Here is a 27,169-nt window from a genome sequence, read left to right as displayed (position 1 = left end):
CAACCAACCAACCATCCAACCAACCAACCATCCATCCAACCAACCAACCATCCAACCAACCAACCATCCATCCAACCATCCATCCAACCAACCATCCAACCATCAATCCATCCAACCAACCAACCAACCAACCAACCATCCATCCATCCAACCATCCATCCAACCAACCAACCAACCATCCAACCATCCATCCATCCAACCATCCATCCATCCAACTAACCAACCAACCAACCAACCATCCATCCAACCAACCAACTAACCAACCATCCAACTAACCAACCAACCAACCAACCAACCAACCAACCAACCAACCAACCATCCATCCATCCAACTAACCAACCAACCAACCAACCATCCATCCAACCAACCAACCAACTAACCAACCATCCATCCAACCAACCATCCATCCAACCAACCATCCAACCAACCATCCATCCAACCAACCATCCATCACAGGGCAGACACACACAACAGAGACAGACAACCAATCAGGGTCACATTCAGAGCTAAGGGGACACTTAGAGTCTCCGAGTAACCTAACCTGCGTGTCTTCGTACAGGACTGCTTTATGAATAGTGAAACATAAAGTCTATCATAATAACGTGCAACGCAGTTTCTTAAAGCTGCAGTGCACTTCCCATTGAATCCAATCCTTTGTTCCAGTGCTGGATGGTTTGGCCTCTGTGACATCTAAGGCAAGACGTTGTAGCTGCACTTCTTACAAATTCATCAAGACTTTTAACTTATGTGAATAAAAAAAAGAGCTTTATCGGCTTTTCTATTAAACTTAATTCTCAGGTCTTAATTATTAGGCCTATCTTTACAAAACAAAAAGGTAATAAATACACAAAATTGTAAACATACTCACACCCCTGTAAGGTAAAATATAAAACTTAAGCAAGTACATGTGTGACTTGTAAATGAAGACTTATTTTTCATGGAATTGGCAACAATTAAATAAAAATAAACACAACTATTAACAAATTAACTCTAAGTAAAGAGCGACCTACATTTTAACATCTACGCACCCGACCCCGACCCCTAACAACGAGAGTCCAAATAAATAAATTAACACGTTCACATTGAGGAATTAAAGTCTACAAAACTCAGCTGAGCAGTGTTCTTCAGTGTACTCATCCTAATGAGATTATAATTGGCAAAAAGAGATCTCATCCGTGGGATCAGTTCACTGATTTCACTCAAACAGAAGATACGTTTTTTAATTTTTAATATTTTAGCTCATTCTAGTCCGTTAACGCTAGTCTGGCCAAGCTGCCGTTACTCACTGATCCACATGGGTTTAAGTTCAGAAATTCAAATATTCCACTTATTTTGTTCGACATTTTGCCAAATTTACAAATTTTCCAATGTTTTGGTGTGTAAGTGACTGATGTTAAAAAGAAATCTTTGACGTTGGTGCAGTATTAAGCGACAACGCTGTAACTGGCAGCCAGAGATCAAGCTGCAATGTAACTCTATGGGGCAAATGTGCAACGTTACTTTAGTCCACTAACAGCTGTTTTTTGCCACGGACATGCTCAGATTATTAGTCTAAGAGTCTTACGAAGGTCCCTACAGAGATAGACCTTTTAAAAACCCAATTTAAGACCTTTCTGTTTAACCTGACACCGCTTTGAACTCGCTAGCACTGAACCCACCAGACTCCATGTAAAAAAACAATACTTTTAGCGTGTACAGAAACAACATATTTTCACATGTAAATTGGTTAACTGTGTGTTTATTTCAACTAAAATTAGAGTTGTGACGGTTGTAAAAGTGGGAAGACGACCCAAAAAGGATTTCCATCGTTTAATTTTTGTTTCTGTTGACTTTGAATGACATGTATTTTTATTATGCTAAAATCACTATTTATTTACATGGAGTCTGGTTGGTATAGCGTACCAAATTTTACAAGTTTTTATGTGTGAAAAAAAAAATCTAGCTCTTTAACAGAAAAGTCGACCTCCTTAGAAATCATTTCCATAATGTTGTCAACACATAAATATTAACCTGAGCTTGTCAGTGACAAAACAAGCTCTTTTGTGAAGGTAAATACAACCTGGACCTACAAAGTGTCCTGTTGACTTCTATTGTGGCTTGTTTCTCTGGACCAATAATACTGGACCAATGTCAAAGACTGTTGTTCCCGTCAGTGACTCCGACACGAAAACATAGGAACATAAGGTTGAAAAAACCCCGGTAATCACCCTTTAACTAATTTTTATTTTTAAATTCAAGTGCTATAAAATAATGCCGATCGCAGTTTCAAAATCTAGTTTGACCTTCCTGTGTTGAAAGTGATTTCCCCCCCGACGCCGGTGGACAGAAGAAGCCCAAAACACATCCAGTTCTCCAATGGCGTGGACAGCGAAGCCGGCAGCAGCGCTCCCGCCGGCCACGTGACTCCCCATCGACTTTTCAACAGCAGATGAATTTGGCATCTCCCCAAATCAATAACCAGCGTGTGTTGTTCATCCCGTACACTAGTAGGGATACTGGTTTGTAAGTAGAAATTGATCTTATTTTTTTTTTTTTTTTTTTGCTTGGTAGTTTGAACAAGTTCACATACGATGTGTAGGAACTTGAAAATGTGCACGTGGGTGTCTCACACCGACATGCCGTACCAAACACTCTCAGTAGGGACATTAGTCTTCTGTACGATACAAGAGCAGTGCAGCTAAATACATAATAATTAGCATAAGTACAAACACGACATTATCACAACCTTTGAGATAATAAATGATGAAATGGGACAGAAAGAGCACTTATGATTTGTTTAAATGACCACACCAGTGTGTTTAAATTTGAGCCCATTTAACATGGATTGCATGCATTTATCATTAATGCCGTCCATTTTCCACAGTTGTTTTTTTTTTTGTGTTTTCTCTTCCTTTCAGGCAGTTATTGGCTTCCTTGTATTTCACTCTAAAATAAAAACTAGGATGTTGCTAAGCTAAGGAAATCCATCATCACGTCATTAGGTATTTCATTTATTCAGTTTAGTGTCCTGATGTGTATGTGCAACCTGTTTAAAAACACTTTATTTCCCAGGTCCTGTAGTGGCTTTATAATGAAGACAAAATAAATATGTGTCATTTCTGAGTTTCCTGGAGAGAAATTAGAGCTCCATGTTGGCAAATACACCCACATGTCATTTATTAGATTGTTTTAAGGAAAAACCAGCAACTGATGTGATTGTCACATCAGTTTGGTTTTTAATTTCCGGAGGAATTTTCTAGCTAGAACTGCCTAAAAGTGTTTTAACTGGAGATGAGTTTTAATATTTGAGTTGACTTTGGTAAAGAAAGGTCACGCTACCAATGACGAAACATTACAAGTGTTCCAATTGGACTCTATCTTAATTTCCCCTTTAATTATTATAAATAAAGTTGCTAGGAGAGTACTCCAATTTGGGTTAATTGCCACACATCGGACCTTTGGAGCAGCGTCCTTCCTCAGCGTGTGCACGGGCGATTAAAAACTAACCGTGCACACGCCGAGGAAGGGGCTGCCTGAGTGATTGTGTGTGTGGGATTATTCCCTCTAACCCTTGTGTTGTCTTCCCTGTGACCATGAAGAACACGTTCCCCTCATCTCAACGTTTTTGTTGCTGTTTACAACGTTTTGTTATGAAGTTTTAGCATTTTTCAATTTTTCTTCCACATATATTTTGCCGCTTTTTCCAACATTTTTTACCCGTGTTTCGAATTCATTTATTTCAGATATAAAAAAAAAAAAAAATTGAAAACGGGTCAAATTTGACCCGAAGACCACATGAAGGTTAAGGATCCAGCACCCAGCCTTCAAAGCTTTCTAAGCATCAACGTGAGTTTTCCCGACTCCTTGTTAGGAAGTTATTGGGAAACTAGGAACCACGGGTGTAACCCTGACAACAAACAAAAGCAAAAATGATGTAATGATTGAACTTTTCCTGCGTGTCGGTTGAGCATGAATCCATTAAATCAAGCGAGAAACACCGGAGCGTGCTCTGGAAAATGGTCGGCAGTAACGTAACTGGACACCGGTGTGGTCCTTTTAATCTATTTGGACAGCCTGTCTCGGGCTGTGAGTACCAGGTGACCCCTTCGCGGGGGGGGGGGGGGGGGGGGGGGGGGGGGGCTGGGCAGTGATTGAACTTTTTAAATGTAGTTCTGTCTCTTCTCGTGTGAAAAAAAAAGCAGAAGAGAATTGTGTAGAAATGTCTGAGTACAAGAAAAAAGTACAAGTGAAGTTTGACAAAAGGAACTTTGCATAATGAGAGTTCATTTGACCATTTCATCTAATGTTACATTTTACAAATACACACCTTTGGTTACATTTTACTTTAGAGTCCTGTGTCTCTATAACTCGATCACTAAATATGACACTAAATTAACAAGAGGGAAGCTGTTAGTTATGTTGTATTATTGATGCTACCTAGCATCATTTTGGGAGCAGGGACACTCTTCAGACACGCTTCTACCGGCGTTACTATAAATAGGGTTGGGCATCTCTGGATTTTCACTATCCTAATTCCTATTCTCCCGTTTTGGATTCCGAATCTTATCAAAACTCGATCCGGATTCGTTGGGGTGGAGTTGACAACGGGTCACATGCCTGTTTTCACAAATAAGAGGAAAGTTTTATTTTGATTCACTGGTGATTTGCAGCTTTCTCAATGTAAAATAAAGCATCCTTGGTCTGAACTCGACTTAACCCTCTCCTATCATTTGCTCTTGCATTTTTCTCCCAACCATCCCTCCCACCCTGTTTCTTTTCCCCCTCTCCTTTCTCCTCTCCTCTACGTTCTAAGGGGGTCTGTCGGCGGATTCCCTACCGAAGCTTCCCCACGACGACGTCAGCAATGGGACCACAAGCAGCTTCACGCCTCCCATACTAACCATGTTTCATTCATAAATGGTTCAAACGTGTCTGGTTGATGGTGTGGAGTTGAATAACAACTTATTTACTTTTGTTAACCTTGCTCAGAGGTGAGAAATTCACATTATATTGTGTGTATATTGGTGTGTCACATTATATACACATTGATATTATCGGTTCAAATATTAATAACATTTCCTACAAATCAAGAGCGTGTGCCGAAGCAGCGATCGAGATTCGACAGGACTGTAAAGTAAAGTGCATTGTTCATGTTAACAGGGACATTACTGAAAAAACATTCTGAGAAATTCCTGAGTTTAACCTCCCATGATGCACGAGAGAGGGAGGGAAGCTGACAGGAAGAGTCAGGATGAGACCGAGAGAGAGAGAGAGAGATAGAGAGAGAGAGAGAGAGAGAGAGAGAGAGAGAGAGAGAGAGGGAGAGAGAGAAAGCTGCCAGTGCTTTTGTTTCATCACCAGTCCAAAAAATAGCTGTTGAACAGTATTGCTGATCAGACAACGCTTGTGTCCTCCATTACAAAAAAAAGAAAGAAAAATACTTCAAATAGCAAGTAGAGAAGAATGAGTGTGTCCAGAACGGTTTCACCACCAGACTCTAAGTGCAGTTCTGTCTCTTCTGTTCCTCTGTTCTACATTTCTCAGTCATTTCCTGACAGAAATCCACAGTTACAGTGGGGCTACACACTTCCTCAGTGGATCCCAGCAGCAGGGGACACTCTGGGTTCTCCAGCCCCACACGGGACACCTCCACCCCGGGCTGCCTGTCCTCCCGCGCCCCCCAACCCCCACCCTGATCCGACAGACACGCGGTGTCGCTCTGCTGCGACGCGGGCGACCGGGGCCGGGACGAGCCCTCTTCGGAAGAAGGCGATGGCGGGTTGGACGTGAGGTCGATGCTGGCGGAGACGGGGGGGTGCTGGGCGCCCTGCACCTCCCGGCACACTTGCTGGGAGAGAAACGAGAGGTTCTGCCACAGCTCCGACATACAAACCTTCAGCTGGTTGCGCTCGCTCAGCAGCTTGTCCTTCTCGCACACCTGAGTTCATAAGACAATGCAGGGTGAGGTCAGAGTGACACCCATACGGGACGGGACGCTCGGTGACAGGTACCGGGACTGTCCTCACTGTCCTCGTTAAACAATTCTCAATACCGGTAACAATACCAATACCATGTCTTTAATACAGGTTCCATTTTTATACTTATTTTATAAAATCCAATTAAAGTGCTCGTATTATGCTCATATTCAGGTTCATAATTGGATTTAGAGGTTTTATCAGAATAAGTTTACATGGTTTAATTTTCCCCCAAAAAACATTTTTGTTGCTGCAGCTCCTCTTTTCACCCTGTGTGTTGAGCTCTCTGTTTTAGCTCCAGAGTGAGGCATCACACTTCTGTTCCATCTTTGTTGGGAGTTGCACATGCTCAGTACCTAGATAAGGACTACTAGCCAGTCAGGAGCAGAGTATGAGGGCCCTGACAGTACCTAGGTAAGGACTACTAGCCAGTCAGAAGCAGAGTATGAGGGCCCTGACAGTACCTAGTTAAGGACTACTAGCCAGTAAGAAGCAGAGTATGAGGCCCTGACAGTACCTAGGTAAGGACTACTAGCCAGTCAGAAGCAGAGTATGAGGCCCTGACAGTACCTAGGTAAGGACTACTAGCCAGTCAGAAGCAGCTAGGCAACCATTAGAACGTGTGTTACAAAGTGACGCACGGTTGTCTCTGTAGTGAAGGCTGGACTACAACAGAGCTGTTTGGAGGAAAGGGGAAAAACCAAAAAGCATAATATGAGCACTTTACACAAAAATAAATTACGACATTACGGCACGTCTTTGTATTTATATTTTAGCCTTTACTAAATGTGTCCTCTATATCAACGCTGTGTCATTTCCGGGGTTGTTCAGGTGCCATTGTGTGTGTGTGTGTGTGTGTGTGTGTTTGTTTGTGTGTTTGTGTGTGTGTGTGTGTGTCAGTCGTAGGATCCTACCAGTTTGCGGATCTCTCCTTCCAGGTTCTGGATGCAGTCCAGCTTCCTCTTGCGGCAGCGCTGGGCGGCGATGCGGTTTTTGCTGCGTCGGCGGATGTCGTGGATGAACTCCAGCTGCTCCGACGTCAGCTTGTGCATCTTGATGAGGATCTGGAAGTCGTTGCGTGGCAGGTTGGTGATCTGGTCCACGGGGAAGGGCAGCTTTACCTAAAAGGATCACAAGATATATATTTATTTTACAAGATTATTATAGCTCTGATCTAACATTGCCAGACCTTCCTTTACAGCGCTGTGGAGGAGGGTCTGGCTAGTCTACACAGCGTTCTGGGATGGGAGAAAAAACCTGCTCCGGTTTATCGGCATTTCCTTAAACCAATCACAGTCGTCTTGGGCGGCGCTAATGACCGGATGGAGCCACGGTGCTGCTGCAAAATAGCCTCAGGAAGGAACTTGTTTTGGTGGAACATGTGCATCCAAAAGTAGTCTTAGTTGTCAACGGAAAACTCAGATTGGACAGATAGTCTAGCTAGCTGTCTGGATTTACCCTGCAGAGACCTGAGGACCAGGTAACCATAGTCCTCAGATTGGACAGATAGTCTAGCTAGCTGTCTGGATTTACCCTGCAGAGATCTGAGGACCAGGTAGCCATGGTCCTCAGAAATCCAAGTTTTTTTTCATCTGTCTGAATTTTGTCAAAGTCTTTCCATGGCCCTTTCATGCTTAACATTTGAACCTGCTATAGTAGAAGCTATAGTGCTTCCCATGCCCCCCCCCCCCCCCCCCCCCCCCCCCCCCAGTCTGCCTATGGTCCCCCAGTGGATAGAAATGGTGATAGGTGTAAACCGATCCCTGGCTATCCTGCACTGCCTTTGAGAAAATTAAGGCTCAGATGATCTGGAAACTAGCCCCTTATGAGGTCATAAGAGGCAAGGTAACCTCCCCTTACTCTGCTTTGCCCACCCAGAAAATTTGCCCCCCCCCCCCATGAGAGAGAGACATCATGGCTTTCAAAGGAGCAAAGTGGCAGCTGGTCATGGCCACACACCCAGCCTCCACCTTGCTTCATTTTATCCATCAGTTCAGTTATTTGATCATACTTCTGTACTTTTCCTTAAGTAGGATTCTGAATGCAGGACATGTGTCTGAGTTATTATTATTTATTATTATTATATTATAACAAATTATTATATTATATATAATAATATTATATTATTATTTTTTCTTAACCCTTCCCGTCAAAATTGAAAATCAACACTTTTCTTGACGCTTTTTAATTCATGTTTTTAATGTTTTTCTTATGTTTCTGTCCCTTTTTTCAACACTTTTGATTCTTTTTAATGTTTGTCACTTTTTTTGATGTTTTTAACACTACGTAACACTAACTTATTAACTTTAGTTTTACAGTTATTTTTGGAATTTATGGTCAATAAACCTCATTTATAGGAAATTGTCCCTAATGTTTGAGTTAGAAAAGCAGAAATTAGTCATTATATATATATATATATACTATATTATTATGTCAACTTTTACTCAAAAACACTTCAATTGGTTTTTTAAATGCTATAAAATTGAATAAGACACCCCAAAATTAATGAAAGGCAAAGAGCGTTGTGTGGTTCATCGGTTCCAAATATCGGTATCGTTCTACCGCTACATCTGACATTCAGTGTTATGAGGAGCATATACACAAGTTTCCAAGTTGCCAGTAAGTCAGTCAGTCAGTCAATCAGTCAAAAAGTTTATTAATCCCTTAGGGGAAGTTGTTCTGTTACAGTTGCTCCCAGTCAAATTTAAGGCATGAATGTAAAGAGTAAGAGTATAAATAAATAAGTCAATATGTGTATGAAGTAACAGATAAACTGCAAGAATAAAAAAAATTAAATTAAAAGTAATGAACTCTCAAACACCACCCTTGGTTGTAAGTGTTAGTGTTGCATGACCTACAATTTTGCACCACCTTTCCAGGTTTTGGCCGTCATCAGAACTATGTTTGAAGTGGTTTCCATGTCTTGGACTGGGGTCACCCTTGTGTACGGGGGGGGGGGGGGGGGGGGGGGGGGGGGGGGGGGGGGGGGGGGGGGGGGGGGGGGGGGGGGGGGGTCTGAGCAGCGTGGTCTCTGTCTCGGTCTGTGTCATCTAGCATGCGGTTTGGCTGATCCAGGGATCAGAACAGAGCCTTCGTCGCCACGTTTCACTGGATTTCCATTTGTTGCAATAAAAGGTTAAATCTATGACGAGTGTTCCTGGCTGAAATAAGCATTATGCTCCTACCGGTTCCTTTTCAAACTTATCCTGTTATTTGGTAAAAGCTGATTTAGTTAGTTTTGAGTTTCCTTTTCGTTTTTTGTTGTAAAATTTAAAAACAATCTATTCAAGTCAAGTTGGATGGAGGTCAATAAGGAGTAACATCCACTAGATGGCAGTATGATGCTGTTTGCTGATCCCAGCCGCTCTGACGCAAAGAGAACCGAGTTCATCAAGCTTCTCAAAGGGCCCTTTTTGTCTTAACCCTCATGTTGTCCTTTGGTCAAATTTCACCCATTTTCAGCTTTTTCATCACAGAAAATGGGCCTTTGAAATAAGCTGAAAATGTCATCATTAGACATATCAAATGACTTTGGAAAACGATCAAAAAATGGACCCACTACATTGAAAAAGTGATAAAAATGTCAGAAAATGCGATAATTTTTTTCATGGTTGAGGGGCAGACAACACAAGGGTTAAGTGCTGAGAATTCATGAAATTTGTTTCTACTTAAGTGCAAACTTAAGTAAAAAAGCAAGTTATCACATTTCCTAAAGCTAATAATCACTCTTACTCTCCGAGTTATATTAAGACAGAGCAGGTGTAAAATATGCTAAAATCTAGGCTAAAGTACATAAACAGGTCAGTTAACCGCACACGGGTTAAAATATGTATTTAAGACATGGTGGGAAACATGTTTCTATCATTTACAATGTATTTAATAATGTATTCTCTCAAAAGTTATTTTTTATTAAAATTATATTTTATTAGTAAATTTGTGTTGAATGTAAACTCCTAAAAATGTCACCGTTCACTGTGAATTTACCTGAGAATATTCTTAAATAAGGATATCTACTCAGTGATTGGTCCATGTTGTCATACAAAATACCGTTCATGTCACTACAAAGTATCATGTATCCTCTCTAATTAAGATCTAGTTCTACACTTCACTTAAATTACGACTGAGATGCTTAATGAGATGCTAACAGTATGTATAACGAGTACATACTGTAAGGAGTCTTTTAATTAATTAATCTATATCAGATTGAGTCAAACCTAGGGATGTAACGATGCATGGTGAATGTGTGAAACATCAATATAAATGTGTACAGCTTACAACCGGTTGAGATACACATTAAAAAAAAAAGAATTGGGATGCAATTTTTACATCTTTTAAACGGCCTATGTTGTAATCTATTTTATTTTTCACTTGTTTTGACATCAGACGTCATTATTTAAAGATATTTTATTAAGTGTTTTTGATTGTGTGTCTAGATTTTTTTTAATCTATTTTTTATTTGAGATAAAATACAAATTCAATTGAAAAATAAAAATAATTGTTGGTATCCAAACGATGCCCAACCCGGCTCATTTTACCCATTAGAGCAGTATGTATTATTTAAATGGGGGAACGTGTACCCGTAGGTGTACTTTAGGGGGTACGGAGTACAACAGGGGGCACGGGGAATTTCTAAAAAAATCCTAATTTAAAAAGATGCCTTGCATAATTCCTAAAACAATTGTATATAATAATAATCTATAATAATGAATGGATTAAGTGATGGATTTTAAACATCTGAAATATTGCATTTATTTGTTTTTGTTTAGAAAAAGATTGTTTTTTAGGTAATCTATCTCTGCCGGCGCTGTATTGTACCTCTTTATTGAGACTTTTTTTTATATACCAAAAGTGTTTAGCGTTGGTCAGGGGGTACTTAGCTTAAAAATGCAAATCAATATTGTACCCCCTGTACAATATTGGGGAAAGTTTGAGAAACACTACATTGGATTGTTGACAAGGGAATACTCTGTTGAGCACTTGTTCTCTACATTTGCTCCATGATACACTGCAGCTGCAGCAGCCCAGCATACATCAGATGCCCCGCCTATACAAGTCTGTGTGTGTGCGTGTGTGTGTGTGTGTGTGTGTGTGTGTGTGTGTGTGTGTGTAGGTGTCGCCTGTCCTTTACTATACAGACATCTATATATAGCTCCTCGACTTACGGCAGTCACATAATAAGGTTGGAATGACAAATTGAGTCTTGGATGCTCATAAATCCCCTCACCACACACTCTCTCTCTCTCTTACACACACATATACACACACACACACACACACACACACACACACACACAATACATGGGTGTCAATTCCATTTTTATTGCGATAATCATTTATTGCGATCCTGGAAGTATCGAGTTATGTGATTTTCTTTTCTTTCTTTAACAAAAGAAGTTGAAAAATGCACTTCTAGAGGCAAAAAAAGACCAGAGACATTTATAAAAACTTAATCATTTTCTAAAGAGAATGCATATCCATGTCAGTCAGTCTGTAAAGAAAACGTAACGTGGGTCTTCTGAATTTCCTGCTTTCGTTGGTATATGTCATCATTCGCATTCATCAACCTGCAGGTCTGGATTTCTTTGCGCTCTGCTGCATATACGCCAGCATTAGCTACCATGACGAGAGCAAGGAGTAGGTTTTATTCCGATTTTCAAATCAAAATATAAAGAAACTCCTCACCAATTAACAAGGGAACTCTGAGTCACCTTTCCTACGGATATCCCAGTATGAACAAAACACTGCATCAACATCCTACTGCCAGTAAAGAATCATTTATGTTGGAAAAATGATAAATGATAGCAGGACAAGAAGCAAAATATGTGATATTCTACAAAATTAGGAGACCGGTGACTGGTCACGTGATGCCAGGTGGTCACATGAGGCCGCCTAGCTACGATCTCCATGACGCTGAGTGGCAGTTGCTAGTTGTTTAAAGGCCGTGACACACCAACCCGATAATCGGCCGTCGGACAGTTTGGCGAGGTCGGTGACTTGAGTCCCGTGTCGTCGTCTGTCCAAAGGGGCCCGGAGGGGCCCGAAGTGGTCTGGAGGGGTCTGGAGTGGTCTGGAGGGGTCCGGAGTGGTCCGGAGGGGTCTGGAGGGGTCCGAAGTGGTCTAGAGGGGTCTGGAGGGGTCTGGAGGGGTCTGGAGTGGTCTGGAGGGGTCCGGAGTGGTCCGGAGGGGTCTGGAGGGGTCTGGAGTGGTCTGGAGGGGTCCGAAGGGGGTCCGGACAAGCCGTTGGCCTTCATTTTGGCTCATCTGACGTGCTCAGTCGGAAGTGGAAGGCAGACCCGGATATGACGAGCGTGACTAGAGTCTCTCAAAATCTGGAGAAAATCTTTTAAAGTGACATTTGTTGATCCCAGACTGGCCTTCAGCGTCAGACACCAACGCAAAAGTGTTTGTGTTCAAGTGTTCAACATGTTCAACAGATGCTGATGTTGCATGTGATTGCAACATCTACATCTGTGCCTGGTCTCTGTAGTTTGTATTTAAATATGTAAAAATGTATGTCATTATCTGATTATTGAGGTAATTGTTAAATAGTCAGTAGAATACTTGAATAACAAAATATCGAAGAATTACTTAAATAAGCAGGAAAAAAAAGCAACATGACAGAATGCAAAGTGGGGCAGAGTGGAGAGGGTCTTAGTGGCCTGATTGGAGAGATCTGGGGTCAGGAGCAGCAGATGGTGGAGGGAATGTGGCCAGGACACCTTCCACCTGCCTACAGGGCACCCGAGGGTGTCTGTGTGTGTGTGTGTGTGTGTGTGTGTGTGTGTGTGTGTGTGTGTGTGTGTCCTCTCCATTGCTGAGATAACTGGGTCAGAGCGGGGAAGTGGGACAGGGCCCCGACACACATACATATACAGGAGTGATATATGATGTAGGTTTACACACACACACACACACACACACACACACACACACACACACACACACACACACACACACACAGGCAAACCTGTTTCAATCGCCTATTTGTTGCACAAACTGTCTAACGACCGCTTAACAATGCATGGAAACATGGTTTTGTGTAACCAAATTGCATTAAATCAATCTAAATGAATTAACTGTCTTTGACTTTTGTGTTACACAACCGTTGAATAACTAATTCTTTAAAATAAATCTACAGTATATGCAGAAGAAAGGGAGCAAGCTTATATTAGAGACATACCTTTATTTACTACTCCCTATTCACTATATTTATATATATGATAAGTATACTTGCTTATATTTTAGTATGAAGCTTCCTTCTTTCCTTCCTCTTCTGCTCCTGTTTACATTTTTTTTACATTATGCTGTTGATACAAACTCAACATTTCCTTGTTTCCACTTCAAATTAAAAGTCTTTTACACACATTTAGAGTTGTTAGCAGTGCAGCAAGTGAAATAAATACAGTGGGTCTGTAGTTGTGACCCCTGTAAAATCTTCAAGTTACAGACAAAACAGACTAGCTGAGCATCGTATGACACATATACTGTATGTATATATATATTTATATATATACTATTTAGATACATATACTGTACGTCACTGACTCAGCTACAGACCAGAGGCAACAACCACTCAAATCTAATAGAAAATATTGTGTGTGTGTGTGTGCATGGATGTGTGTTTGTGTGTGTGTGAGAGAGAGAGAGACAGCTCCAGCATGAAATGCATCTCACATGTCATCAGATATTGCATGCACTTAGGCATCACCATGGTAACCATACAGCTCTTTCAACTGCAAGGAGTGTCAGGAGTGTTTTTGTGTAATTTCTCCTGAGAAACAGACCGTCTAAGAATAGACCCAGCTGTAAATCACAAAAAGAAATCACTGACACATGCTGTAGCACAGCGATGTGTGCTCTTAACGTTTAGGTCAAAAAGAGGCAAGAGGCCAGTTATTGCTTAGAGGCGGTCGATAATGAATACACACCGTACTGGACCTTGTCTTCTCTTTTGGTCTAGATATACTAAGTGTTGTCTTAATCGTGATGCTGCTGAGACGTTCTCTGCCTGGTTCGACCCATGCTCTCTGACCGGATGCAGTGATGCAGATGTGTTTATCCAGTCTTTTAATTGTCTGTATTTTTAACAATTTTAGATAAAGTAGCACTAAAGCAAGCATTGTCTCCCATGAAAAACCTTGTCCTCGGGTTGATCCAAGGAACCAAGGAGAAATTGTAGAAAAGTTTCTGGAAAACTTCTAAATTTGAGGTTCATAGGCTTCCCCTTAAAGGTTTAATGGCATGAAAATTTCACTCTATGAATGTTTTTTTTTTTTACTTTAATATGTGTTCCCCCAGCCCGCCTATGGCCCTCTAGTGGCTAGAAATGGTGATAGGTGTTAACCGAGACCTGGATATCCTACTCTGCCTTTGAGAAAAACAAAGCTCAGATGGGCAGATCAGAGAAAGGGGCGTTAACCTTGCCCCTTATGAGGTCATAAGGGGCAAGGTTACCTCCCCTTACTTTGCTTTGCCCGTCCAGTGAATTTAGCCCACCCATGAAAGAGAGACATCATGGCTTTCAAATGAGCAAAGTGGCAGTTGGTCAAGGCCACAACCCCAGCCTCCACCTTGCCCCCCCCCGCCTCCTCAAAAGCTACAGACTCAGAAATAGCACATACTAAGTAAAGCTCACCGTGGGGCTGGGTCTAGTGGCTGGAATTCTGCACTAGCGCAGCATTTCATTGAATTTTTACGTGATAAACTCAACAAATAGTTGATCATTAAAAAAAATCAAAATGACAGACTATACTAACCTCAGGGCCAGAAACTCTGGAGACGCCGCTTTCACTGTCTCCCTCTGAGAAAGAGCCCGATTCGTCGCTGGAGATTCCACCACCGGCACCAAATCCCTGTTCACTTTTGATACTGGCGCAACCCTGAGAGAAGACCACATCTCCGGCGTGCGGGTTTCTCTCCTCTACGACCCCAGCCAGGCAGTGAGGAAGTCCAGAGGTGGAGCCTGAGTGCGGGGATGAGGAGAAGTCAAACTGCGGAAGGTTGAACGGTGAGCTACCGCTGCCTGCGTCCTCTGGGTAAGAGAACGAGGATCGAGAACTGGAAGTCTGGGTTCGGGGCTCAGAAGGGGGCGGGGAGTGGGCCGATGTCTTGATGGGAACGGGGCAGCTGGTGGCGAGGCTCGACCTCCCGGAAGACGCTCCTTCCTGGATCAGGGTTGAGACCTCTTCTCGGAACTTATCATCCATGTAAGAATGTGCCAACATATGTTGCTCGCCAGCCGCTGAAGAGAAAATGACACTGGCTCTGTCTGGATCGCCCTCGTGTTTAGACGAGGACGCTTTGGACACCGGCCTGTCCACGATCGGCGCCGTTGGCATGACATCTGTCTTGAAGTCCCCTTGACCCAGAGACTCCCTCTTGTCCCTCTGCCTGTCTTTGACCAGCTCCCGGTAGTGGTTGAGGGACAGTCTGTTGGTGAGTAGCTGATGGATGGTGGTGCTGGGCACGCTGCTGAGATTTAAGCCGCCCCTCTGGAGGTAGGAGCGCAGGCACGAAGACGGCGACCCCCCGCTCGGAGAGTGCTCAGCGGCTACTGGGACACCTTCTACCTCCAGCTCCATCTCCAGAACCTCCTCGGTACACAACTCCGGGTTAAAACAGCTCCTTTCATCGCCTTCTTCCTCGTACGCAAACGGCTCCTCTTTGATCCTGGAGGGCGTGAGAAGAGTTGCCGCGGCGCTGCTGTGGGAGTGCGCCGGGCTGACTGAGGTATGGTTGGCCAAAATGGCCTCCCCGTTGCCATGGTGGGTTTCTCCATTGTGCTTGTTGTGAGGGACCTGGTAATGATACTTCCTGTATTTAGGACATTGAGAAAGGTCAGCGGGAAGAGACGCAGCAGCGCCTGCTACGTGATTGGTCTGCTGCCTCATCTCTGCCGAATCATCTGAAGAGATCGCATCCTCGGCAGTGATGTCTTCGGCGTATTCCACCTTGCCGTTGCTGGCGTGCTGGCTGTCGTTCTGTAGCTGCGCTTGAAGGAATCGAAAGCAGGAGTCCTCCAAATTGTGGACGCCCAGGAAGTCGGCGCAAAGGATGACCTCGTGGATGTTTTCCGAGCTTAAAATCAGCTTGGCTGTGTAGGCAAACTGGAGCAGCGGAGCGAAACCCTTAGCAGTCACCTGTAGAGGAGAGAAGGGGGACATGAACAAACGGTTTTACTTATCAAGACAGGAAAACATGGGGCAGAAAAGGTCAGTCTCTAATGTAAGGCTCTAACTAAGGCTGCTAGTACAGAACTTACGTTAACCTAACAATGCTTTGATTACAAAATATTAGAAACACAACAATGTCAAATCTCTAATTGTGGGGGGACAAAATTTTCAAAACAACAATGTAAAATTTGTAATTGAGGGTGGACAAAATCTTAGAAACACAATGTAAAATATCTAAAAAAAAAACATATATATATATATATATATACTAAAAAGTAGGGTGATTAACAATATAAAAGCGAGGCATTAATGGCAATGTGTATATGCATAGGAATGCATTTAGTTTTATTTTTTACTTCTGCACGTGTGTGATAATATGGATAAACAACACAGAAATTGCTGATAATACATTTTATAAAATTGATAATATCCTGAGGGACCTAAGAACAAAATATGAATACAATCGAATGTGTTCCCTACAGTCAGCATGTGTGTTATATGTGTGTATGTGAGAGAGAGGGATGTTGGGGGCGCGTCCTGCTGTATGTATGTGCTTACTCTATATTGCTGTGTGCATGTGTGTGTACATGAATGTGTGTGTGTACATTGTTGTGCTTGCAAGCCTTTATTCAGATAGAGAGGAGCCACTAGAAGCTCCACTGCACACGGCTACCAAGCAGCAGAGAGAAAGGGCGTACGATTGATCATTATGCACCTAACACATAGTTTTTAACTTGTATTTGACCTTTTTTAGAAGCTTTAAGGTAAACATGTTATTCCATAGTGTCTGATATATAATCTGTATAATCTTGGAGAGATGGAAATAGTGACTGTGACTGATCATTATCCCTTTAACTAAAGATGTCCCGATTAGCTTTTTTGGCACTTGATCCAATTTTTTATAGTATATGCCGATACCGAGTCCCAATCCGATGCCTAGTTAATCAAATTACACAATGTTTTTAAACGATGGCATTGCAGATATTGCTAGTGGATGTTGGACTGTTGTTGACTTTCTAGTTTTAAATACTTACACACTGCTGACCTTTTATTTCCATGTTAATGAGTAAAGCTTGAATTAGGGTTTTGCGGGACTTCCACGCAGAGCGTATTGGCCTGATGTTTATACGTGTGCGTTGGTGTGTGTGTCAAACCGGCATGCGTGTGTGTGTGTGTGAGTGTCTGTGTGTGTGTGTGTGTGGGGAGTCTGTGGTGGAGCGAGTGAGAGAGTGACGGCGATTAGCTTCAGAGCGAGAAGCGACTCTAGAGTCATGGTGAGAGAAAGTGTCTCCCCTGTCCTTTCTGACCAGGGTGGGACATCAGTAGCAGGAGAAGTTAACTCTCTGCTTGATTTCATGTTTTTTTATGGAGGAGAACCAGGAAATGAGTCGGTGGAAATGCAACACCGCCAAGGCGCAGGTACGTGGAGACACTGCGCCGATTTCACAAAAGTAGAAATCTAGTTTAAGGGGTTGACTGCTGTTGGCCGATCAGTTAAAAAAATTCCCACGTGGGCTCTGATACTTGGGTCTGGGATCGGGACATCCTTATTCTTAACATCTTGGTTTCCCATTTTATTTCCCCTAAAGTAGCTTTAAGGTAAAACGTGTTATTCCACACTGTATGCCTGTATAATATATATTCTCTATCATCTTGAAGCTGTATGAAATATTGACACTGAGTGAAACCAAGGATCTATAAAGAGAACTGGATACAGCGTTCAAAGCGGAGCCCCGATCAGTGGGGAATGAAGCCAAAAAACTTCAGCTGCATATACAATGACTCATATGATCGGGGGTTCTTCCTCTCTATGAGGCCCTTAGAGCAGGTGCACTAGGGACCTCCTCCAGCCGAGCTCTTCTAGACTTTCCAAATGTTATCGGACCGAATGGATCAAATCCTGATTGGGAAACGAGTCATTTTGTAGCGGTTGTAACACTCACATGAATATATTCACTAATTGACAGACTAGTTTTTGGGCCCCATGTGACGACGAAGTTGCGATTCCAACAATTAAGCTATATGTGGTCAGTAGGGTGGAAATTAGTCTTGCTTTGCCAGACCCTCCTCCACAGAGCTGTGGAGGAAGGTCTGGCTAGGCCACGCAGCATTCTGGGATAGGAGGAAATAATGATAAATTCCTCAGACAAATTTATTAACCTCTGAGCCAAAGTGAGTTCCAGTAATTTATGAGATGAGCGCACAAACAGCAGAACGCATGAGGAAAATAAAGCCATGCTTACAGGCACTTGAGGGTGGAGTTAGATGTGGTGGAGGCCCGTGCGAGTGGTTACTGTATAAGGTGGAGTCCCAGAAGCATATTATTTAATATGACAGATCTGGGGCGTTGTATGGAAACATCAACCACTGGGATCAGAAACTGTTCCCTGATATTAATGACGCAACACTTTTGTTTTTTTGTCTTGTCTTGAGCTGGACTCAAAGATTTAAGACTTTTTCTACGTACACAAAAGGCTAATTTCTCTCCTTTTGTTGCTTTAACAACAGCAACTGCTACACTATCCTAGCTTCATCCTATCATATCCTACTTCAGAGCTGTTCATAGTGTTCATATTGTTATATAATACTTATATAATAACATAATATTATTTATTACAGCACCCTTTGCACTATGCTCCATAATTAAAATAATAATAGCTATCATAATTATAATTTACTCCTGCATACTTTGGACTCTTCATTCCACTATTGTCTCAACATGTCTATGTTGTTTCTGTTTATAGTGTGTATATATTAGTGTGTATATAAGAGTGTGTGTACCTATGATTTGTTCTTGGTGTTTGATTTGTAAGCGTAAGCACATACAATCCAAAGCAAAATTCCTCGTATCTGTCCTCATGCCTGGCAAAAAAAACTGATTCTGATTCTGGAACGGTGTTAACGTTAGATAAAACAAAGTGGTGGAGCAAGATAGAGAGAGAACCGAGAGAGAGAGAGAGAGAGAGAGAGTGGTGCTGCTAACGTTTCATAAAACAAAGTTCATGTACACAGAGCACCCAGTCATATCATATAACCCACTGTGCTCCAACTAAATCTCTTTCTTGTCAAGGCAACAACAGGTCGGGCTACTCCGTTTGTCATTGGTCGGCTGTCAAAAAAAGCTCTTGACGTTGGGCGTTTTGTTGTTTTTTCAGAAAAGTTGAACTTTTCTTCACTTTCAAAAAAGAAGGCCCCAAGCTGCAAGAATTAGGTTGAAGGTGGTGTTTAAAAAAGAAGAAGTCCTGAGCACTTTTTTAAACCCCGGTTTACTCCATAAGATTACAATGTAAAACAGACAGTGTGAAGGGTGAACACAGCCTGTGTGTTGTGTGCGGTCATTGTCGCCCTTTACCTTGTCTGGCAGGTCGATGATGGGCTCCGCCTGGCCTTGTGACCCGTTGTGCCCGAGCAGGGCCTGCAGGAAGTAGCGGCTGCTAGCAGCGAGGACGGCCCGGTGTGCGCGCACCTCCCGTCCCTCCACCAGCACGGTGACGTCGCACAGGATGCCCTGGCGCCGCTGCTCCTCCAGGCTCAGCAGCACGTTGGCACAGTGGACCTTAGATTCGTACACGTACACGGGCGCCGCCGCCTCGCCATCCCGCTCCTCGTCTGCCGACATCACTCTCTCTAGCACCCTACGCAGAGAAGAAAGAGGCTATGAGACCAGGATCGGAGGGGCACATGGTAGCGAAGTGCAGTAGGGTTTAAAAATGCAAAGGAGTTGGCTGTTAAACAGAATGAAAACACTGGGGTTGGAAAAGGAAGAACTGTGAAAATAAGGAGCCTGCAAGAGTATTATTGTCTAAGGTGTGCCGTATGTGTGCGACATCAATATCACACAAGAGCAAAGACCTCCAACAGGGGGTCCCGGGACCCCTAGGGGGTCCTTAGTGTGACTGCAGGGGGGCCACCAAATTATAGTTTAATTTTTCAGAAAAAGATTTTTTTAACAATTGAAAAGTCAACAAAAAAAATACATTAACATGATTCACACTCACACACTATGTATATCTTTATTATCTATATTCATATTGTTCCATTACGAGTACTTACTTTTTGAATATTCTTTATTTTATTGTTACTTACTTTTGCTATATTATTTAATCACATATTCAATTTCATTTTAACGTCACTTACTTACTTACACTGCAATATTTTTTGCAATATGGCCACCTCACTTTACCTTACAATACCTTTTATATTAATGCCACTTTTCAATTCAGTACTTTTTGCACATTGTCTGTTGTTTGCCTGTTGTTGTTTTTTCTTTACTTGTTTGTTGTTTTATTTTTAATTGTAGAAAACTGTAATAAGGGGTTTCCCTGCTGTGGGATGAATACAGTATTATCTAATCTAATTACAACATTAAAAATAAGCAAAGACAACTCAGTCTATTAGTATTATTAGTCTTCCCCATGAGGAATTCTAATTAATTACAATCAAAACTGTCGGTGCGTCCACATGATACAAGCCTTCCGTGACGCGGCACCACCCCCCCTCCCTCCTCCACGCAGTTGCTAGTAGCCAAGGAGGACACAGAGGTTAAGAAAAACCTGATGGACTCTTATTAATGATCCTCACTCAAGTTTCTCTGCAGGGAAAAAGTCACTGGACCCCACAATGTTCTGGACATCGTCATACTGAGGAATCCAGAGAGAGTTGTGTGGAGCTGATAGTCTTAATTATCTTTGTAATAACTCATTTGGCAATGGCTTGAATGTAACATTAACGTTCATTAACATCAAAAAGCTACGCACTAAAGCTTTAAAAAGAACCATGAGCCAAGAGCCATCCACAGATACAGTGGAGCTAAAGGATCCATTGTGCTACGTGTGTGTTAAAAAGCGATGTGTAAAGGCCTCAGGGCCACCCTGCATATATTCGTAGGCCCAGTTTTAAATGCAACTCCATTATACAATATGCAGTATGAAAGGTCCCGCTACCTTTCAGCTAAAAACGTTGCAGACCCCTGCAATAGCGTGCGTGATCACTGCAGGGTTAGTGATGCACTCAACTGTAATAAGCTGGAAGATATGTGTATATATATATATATATATATTGTACATATATCTAGATGTAGATATTAAAGAAGTAAATATCAATTGATAGAAAAATAGATATAACGCAGCGTTCCATGTTGATTGCAGACTGCATCATCCATTGTGTTTGAATTTCAACGCTGTAGTACACAAAGCCCCGACACAGACAGCTGAGCATGCAGTCTGTCTGTCTCATCAGCCCTGAGCTGGGTGTGTGTGTGTGTGTGTGTGTGTGTGTGTGTGTGTGTTTATCAGCAGACACAGAGGGGGCTTTCTGCTGACTCAGGGCTTTTGAATAGGCAGAGCCCAGCATGGGAGGGGGGGGGGCTTGCTGAAGCAGTGTCCTGGCTTTTCTCCCTGTGGCCCACGGGCCAATCATCTCAACACTGCGGATCATCTCGTCTGCTTCTCCCTCAGGAGCACACGGGGCTCAGAGCGTCTCGTCTGCTCTTCATGATGCCTACACATTGTTCTCTACTGCACTCCTCTGTTCGTGCATCGGACTCCCGAAAGGGAACACAAAAGGAAAAGAAAGGGGGGGAAGGTGTTCCCTAACATTGCTCTTTGTGTCTAGTCATCTACTGCATTCCTCAGACTATTGGCTAACATCTTTGTAATCTAGGTCCAGTAAAGTGTACTAAGATTGTTTTTAATCAAAATTACAAACTATAATCAGGAAGTAGGAACGCAGTGTGGTTCAGTCAGGGGAAGAATAAGCAATGTAGAGCTAGGCGACATGAAGAAAAGTCCAATATAACAATATTTTTGAGATAATTTTGCAGTGAGATCATAGGGAAGATCCCTGCGTTAGGTGCTACAGCTCTCTCTCTCTCTCATAACAGGACATAAGTAATAATACATAGCAAACGACAAACTCATCATTATGGAGAGAGGGAACTAGGATTCCTTCAACAAAGGTGTTGTTCAAGCTAAGTTGGGGAAGGCGTAGGATGGCGCTGCTGTGACCATAGGCACATTTTGGTTGGTCGTGCATCGTTTAATGGCAATGATGGACCGAAAATAAGCATAACTGTGGCTATCACTTTGGGGACAGAGCCAACACACCTCCGTCACTCTCTCACCCATCTGATAAGGACCTCTTCAGAGTTTTAAGCAGCAGCACTTAAGCAGATAAATGGGCTGAAACCGACTGCACCAAAAAAAGAAAAAGGGAAGGTGATTAAGGAAAGTAACAAAACAAAAGATAACAAAAAGGATTAGGATATCAGTTAATGTATTTTGAATTGATGAAATAGGATATGAAAAACAGACTATATCATACAGAAGGATGCACGGGAAACATGGAGAGCATTTGATGGTTTTCCTACTCAAAACGTTAGTTGTTTTTGTTGTAAGTATATATATAAAACTCATATTTCCCCCGTTACAAACACTTATTTATATATTTAACTTTATTGTGTGTGTATTTTACAATTACATACAAGTGACAAAGTAGATTAGTTCTGCAACTGGAACTAAAACTCCTGTGTGGACGGAGATGTTTTTCAAAATCACAGCTTAAAAAATGAATCCGTAGTATTTCTGCAGATGTAGCGTCAGTCATTAGGAGAACAATCAAGGTCAGATATCAATTTATAATCAGTGGAAGAAGTATTCAGAGCCTTTACTTCAGCAAAAGTACTAATACCACAATGTAATAATACTCTGTTAGAAGTTAAAGTCCTGCATTGAAAATGTCACAGAGGTGAGAGTGTGTTTATGTATCATAAGGGAGATTAATTTAACCCGTGTGTTGTCTTCCAGCCAACCATTAAAAAAAACATTTTGGTCACTTATTTTCAACATTATCATCGCTTGTTCTGACATTTTCGTCACTTTATCAATGTTGTGGGTGCTTTTTTGGAAGTTTTTTGACATTTTTAATGTTGAGATTTTCAGCGCTTATTTCGATGGCCCATTTTTTGTGACACACAAAAAATAAAAATTACCTGAAAATGCTCAAATTGGACCGAAGAACAACATGAGGGTTAAAGTGTTAAAGAGTAAAAGTACTCAACGCAGAACAATCCTCACATTTTAAAAACTGGAAACTAATGTTCTAATCGCTGGACTTGCATAATAAAATCATACTTAATAATAAACTACATGTTGGTTGTGTGCAAAAATCTCAAATTTTTTTTTTTTGTTAACAATAAACCAACTAAACAAACAAAATACTCAAACATGTCCTTCAAAATGACTGTAATTGATCCAAATAAGGAATGACGTAAGTCATAATAAGTAAAAAGTTCAATATTTCTCTCTGAAATGTGAGTAGAAGTAGAAAAGTGGCGTGACAAGAAAGGCTTGAGTAGAGTACAAGTACCTCAAATTTGTACTTACAGTGAGTACAGCACATGAGCAAATGTACTTAGTAACATCTCACCGCTGTTTCTAAAGGTAATATTAAGACATATGTCACTGCTTGAGACGTGAGAAGCAGAGCCAGAGGACGCTCGGCAGTCAGTAGTCACTATACCACGAAATACTAAATCATTTTGAGAAGTTGCATGGTTTTTGTTATGCCCCCCCCCCCCCCCTTCATCCCAATCCACGGTGGGTAAACTGTTCAGAGAGAGTTGCGGAGCTTTGGTAAACAAGGCATTGCCGGTGGTTTCATCATCGTGTCTGGGCCGTGCTTTAATACGTGTGTGTGTGTGTGTGTGTTTCAGCGGGACACACTGGCCTGACAGGCAAATAACTGATATCCATAATCCCCCAACTGAAGAAGAGGAGGAGGAGGAGGAGGAGGAGGAGGAGGAACACAGCTAACTTTTCCACAGTGCAGCCGGGCTACAGTGAGGAATTGTAGCAGCATGTGACACCATGTAACGTTTTGCTGGTTATATGATATAAGTGTTTTATGAGTGGAAAAGACATGAATATGTAAGACATATAAAAGGCACAGTGGGAGTGTATTCCTTAATTATTAAGGATTTGTTATTAAGCCATAATGAGAATTTTTTTTATTTTGTTGAAATAATTGACCTAAATATTTTGTGTTCATATGGACAACCATCATATCTGTTTCCAGCAAAAAAGACAGAATGCAGAAAATAAGCTACATGTTACGTAGGCATACTGCTTTACATATTAAATAAATGTCAGACTGACTGACGGACTATTGATGTGCATTCTTCTTTTATTTAAAATAATAATAATTTATAAGAAGAATTAGAATAGATTAGAATTCTTTATTACCCTCATGAGATACCAGCAGTAACGTTAAGATTCAGTATCAATTCTCAATCAAAAAACAATTCACAGTATGTAGATGTAGTTACTTTTCGCATGCATGTATGCTTGTATATGTGTATATGTATGTATGTATTTATGCATGCATGCATGCATAAATACATACATACATATACATGTAATCGATTTTTGAAATTCTATGATTTGATTTTAAATCTGTAGAGCTTGACTTGCGATTTGAATGTGAATTGTTGTTGTTATTTGTATAAGTACAGCTCTTTAAAACTCACAATCAACAGGCGTAACCGCGGTGAAGCAGAGCAGCCGTTTCCTGCTGTCCAGGTGGCACTGCCAGTATTACCCACAATGCAGCTCAGCACTTTCCCCTCATCAGCCAGTTGCCCCGTTAGCCTACATTCAACCTGACAGAACCATCAATCAAACGCGCGCACACACACACACACACACACACACACACACACACACACACACACACACACACACACACACACACACACACACTCCAGCAGGCAGTGTAGAAACATCCAGGAGTGAATTATTCATCACAGGAGCAGCAGAACCCAAGACCAGGCAGGGACCTTCCCTCAGAGCTTCTGCTACACACAAATATGAATTAACAAACACTAATAACTCACCAATTCCGCTCAGTGTGTGTGTGCGTGTGTGTGCGTGTGTGTGTGTGTGTGTAGGTGCACTCCAACGTATTGCCAAGCCCTACTTTCCTCCATCCTTTCCCGCCTTCTCCCCTGCCCTGATTATGTCTTATTTTCATCTGCCGATGGTGTCTGTAGGGTGTACTGAGCAGTGCATGTACAAACAGAGTGTGTGTGTGTGTGTGTGTGTGTGTGTGTGTGTGTGTGTGTGTGTATTTATGTGATAAATATAGAATTTCAAGTTCTGTGAAAACATCTGATGACATATTTTGCTAAGGGATGCACTGCCCACCTTAAATGATTTATGAAAACAGATTTTACTCAAATGTTTTACAAATACTCCTCATCCTGCACTTAAAGGAATAGAAGACTTAATAAATGTCAAAGTTAATTGGGGGAGTAAACACAACAAGTTGGAGGCAACTTCGCTCGGCATCTCTCGTCACTTGAAGACCAACGACAACGTGAACATGCAGATGGTTAGCCGGCCTATGACTTGACAAAGTATTGAATATTACAGTTCTTCATGTGGGGAGCATGGGGATACCTGTACCTGAGTAGTCTGTACTTCATTGCAAAATGTACACAAAGAGACTGACAGTCATAGAAAAAGACAACACAAGAATTAAAAATCCAATATTCCGATATATCGGCCGATTATTAATTAAGAAATAATGAGAGACGAGAGGCAGTGGAAGAGGGTTGTGTTTCTGATTTGTGTGTGTTTCGTTTAACACACCAAGTTGTGTTAATGTTATGTTTGGGTCAAAAATATCTCCTAACTGTAAACAGAGTGTGTAAAAAGAGTAAAAAGAGTGTTGCTGTTTCACACTGACTGACGAGTGAAAAGGAGTGAGCTGGCGGGTAGAGTGACCAGACGTCCCGAAAAGGTCGGACCGGTCCCGAAATCCATTTTTGTAAATTAAAAAATATCATCGTGATGGCAGATATTGAATATTTAAAAAACGTATATCAGGGGGCCCTAAAAGCTGATGGGGACCAATCCTGCTGGGTCTAAAGGTGCCTGCTTGCTTCCTTCTCACATCGGCCAATCAAACTCATGAGAACAAAAAGAGACGAAACTTCATCTCAGGAAGAAATTCCCCCACAAACAAATCCCGGCTAAAGAAGGCGCCCGGTCCTCGCTCCATTACCGGGGGGGGGGGGGGGCCTCCCCTGGGAGACTCTGATCCCGTCCGGAAATACACCGCCATGACATCAGCGTCTCCCTTTCAAACAATGAGCCTTTGTTGCGTAAGCAGCTGTGGGGAAGCTCTCACTCTCACTGCGGTCATGGAGATCCTGATTAATGACCTGTGAGGTCATTGCCAACCGTGTGAGCTCAACCCCTCGGCCTCCTGCAAGCCCTGCAGACGGTGCTGGATCCCATCTCGCCATTGTCAAGTAGAGTTGGAACTAGTGCAAAATGAAACCCCTTCTTCCCTCAGGCATGTAGCCAGCTCTGCTGACAGAGTGCTCGTATGTCAGAGGGCCGCTCGATGCGTGTGGAGGGCAAGTGGCCGGCTGTAGGACTGAGGGGTTGTGGGTAGGAAATGGGGTACGGGGCTCGGAAGATGGCACATGGAGGAAATACATATGTGTTGGTGTGAGCAGTGAGGGGGAGAGGGCAATGTCTACAAGTGTGTAAGTGTTCTTGTGTGTGTGTAAGTGTTCTTGTGTGTGTGTGTAAGTGGGCCAGGTTTAGCTACATTTGTGGGGACCAAAAACTGTGAATACAGTATACTTATGGGGACCTGACAGCTTTGTGGGGACAAAATGCTGGTCCCCTTAACGTTAAAGGGCTGTTTGAGGACTAAGACTTGGTTTTAGGAGTAGTGTTAGAGTTAGGTTATGGTTAGGGTTAGGGTTAGGGTGAGGAGGGTTAAGGTTAGGCATTTAGGTTTGATGGTTATGGTTAAGGTTAGGGTGAGGGTTAAGGTTAGGCATTTAGGTTTGATGGTTATGGTTAAGGTTAGGGTTAGGGCTAAGGTTAGGCATTTAGGTTTGATGGTTAAGGTTAGGGTAAGGGTTAAGGTTAGGCATTTAGGTCTGATGGCTAAGGTTAGGGTAAGGGTTAAGGTTAGGCATTTAGGTTTGATGGTTAAGGTTAGGGTTAGGGTGAGGGTTAAGGTTAG

General features: G+C 42.2%; 1 protein-coding gene across 1 annotated transcript in view; it reads right to left on the bottom strand.

The window, feature by feature from the left end:
- Window positions 1–5,039: 5,039 nt before the first annotated feature.
- bach2a (BTB and CNC homology 1, basic leucine zipper transcription factor 2a) overlaps window positions 5,040–27,169 on the bottom strand; it is a 35,226-nt gene continuing 13,096 nt past the window's right edge. The window contains exons 2-5 of the mRNA XM_034857672.1: window positions 19,479–19,761; window positions 14,711–16,093; window positions 6,869–7,075; window positions 5,040–5,917 (exon numbers count right to left, since the gene is read on the bottom strand). Coding sequence (XP_034713563.1) covers window positions 5,477–5,917; window positions 6,869–7,075; window positions 14,711–16,093; window positions 19,479–19,745 — 2,298 coding nt within the window. The 5' untranslated portion in view covers window positions 19,746–19,761 and the 3' untranslated portion in view covers window positions 5,040–5,476. The remainder of the gene's footprint in view (window positions 5,918–6,868; window positions 7,076–14,710; window positions 16,094–19,478; window positions 19,762–27,169) is intronic.

The sequence above is a fragment of the Etheostoma cragini genome, chromosome 20 (genome assembly GCF_013103735.1).
Source record: "Etheostoma cragini isolate CJK2018 chromosome 20, CSU_Ecrag_1.0, whole genome shotgun sequence".
In the NCBI taxonomy this organism is placed as follows: Eukaryota; Metazoa; Chordata; class Actinopteri; order Perciformes; family Percidae; genus Etheostoma; species Etheostoma cragini.
Note: the sequence above shows the minus strand (reverse complement) of the source record. Positions and strands in the feature narration are given on the sequence as shown.